Source organism: Kryptolebias marmoratus, linkage group LG23 (assembly GCF_001649575.2).
Source record: "Kryptolebias marmoratus isolate JLee-2015 linkage group LG23, ASM164957v2, whole genome shotgun sequence".
In the NCBI taxonomy this organism is placed as follows: Eukaryota; Metazoa; Chordata; class Actinopteri; order Cyprinodontiformes; family Rivulidae; genus Kryptolebias; species Kryptolebias marmoratus.
The window spans coordinates 7,564,049-7,565,041 of record NC_051452.1 but is presented as its reverse complement, the minus strand read 5'-3'; the positions used below and the strand labels follow the sequence as shown (position 1 = coordinate 7,565,041).

Sequence of the window (993 nt, the reverse complement as noted above, 5' to 3'; positions counted from 1 at the left end):
CCCTCCTCCCCCCACTCCTCCTCCTCCTCCTGCTGAGCATCCCCGGCGGCTGCGGCGCGTCCTTCGTGCCGTGCGAGCCGTGCGACCCCAAGGCCCTGTCCATGTGCCCCCCGGTGCCGCTGGGCTGCCAGCCCGTCAAGGAGCCCGGCTGCGGCTGCTGCCTGACGTGCGCGCTCGAGGAGGGCCGGCCGTGCGGCGTGTACACGGGGCCGTGCGCGCGCGGGCTCCGCTGCCTGCCCAAGAACGGCGAGGAGAAGCCTCTGCACGCGCTCCTGCACGGCCGCGGCGTGTGCAGGAACGAGAAGCTGTACAAACTGCTGCACCCAGCCAAAGGTACCGGCGACCCCCACCCCCCACCATGCATCCCTAATCTGTCTGTTAGCAAAATATCTCCTGAACCACTCCAACATCTACAACTGATTCACTTCTGGAGTTCACCCAGCTCAATCTAACCCACTTTAACAAAGACAAAAACGACAATAACTGAGCAAATTTTACACACACTGACTTAAAACATGGAATGGTAGTAGCTGAGAGTCGTCCCCAACACATACTGTAAGCGCTAACAAATCGGACAAGATTTAGGTTTAAATCTGTGGCATGCAACATGCAGTGTTTGTGCTGTTCTGTGTTGCAGAAGGTGGTTCTTTGGCTTTCATGTATGACAGCAGAAAGATGGAAGTGTTTGGTTTCCTGCTTTTTCAGGCCTTCTTTCTGCAGCCTGTTGCCGTTTATTAAAGAAAGCATGCAGCCTTTAACATCTGAGATTAATGCAAAAGAAAAGATGAGCTCAGTGCCGTATTGAATCCTTCTGTCGGGATTTCCAAATACTTCGGAGATTCTTCTCTTAGGGTGGAGGGTGTTAAAAAAAAGAGGGAGGGGGTCTCTTGAACATGAGCCGACATTATCGAGCCTCTTTGACCCCCCTGAACTCTGTCACCAGTCAGAGCCGATCGAGCTGTCATCTCAGGCTTTTTTTTTTTTTTTTTTTTT

General features: G+C 53.4%; 1 protein-coding gene across 1 annotated transcript in view; it reads left to right on the top strand.

The window, feature by feature from the left end:
• The first annotated feature begins 6 nt into the window (after window positions 1-6).
• Window positions 7-993, top strand: part of igfbp5a (insulin-like growth factor binding protein 5a) — a 5,546-nt gene continuing 4,559 nt past the window's right edge. Inside the window, exon 1 of the mRNA XM_017426874.3 lies at window positions 7-333. Coding sequence (XP_017282363.2) covers window positions 102-333 — 232 coding nt within the window. The 5' untranslated portion in view covers window positions 7-101. The remainder of the gene's footprint in view (window positions 334-993) is intronic.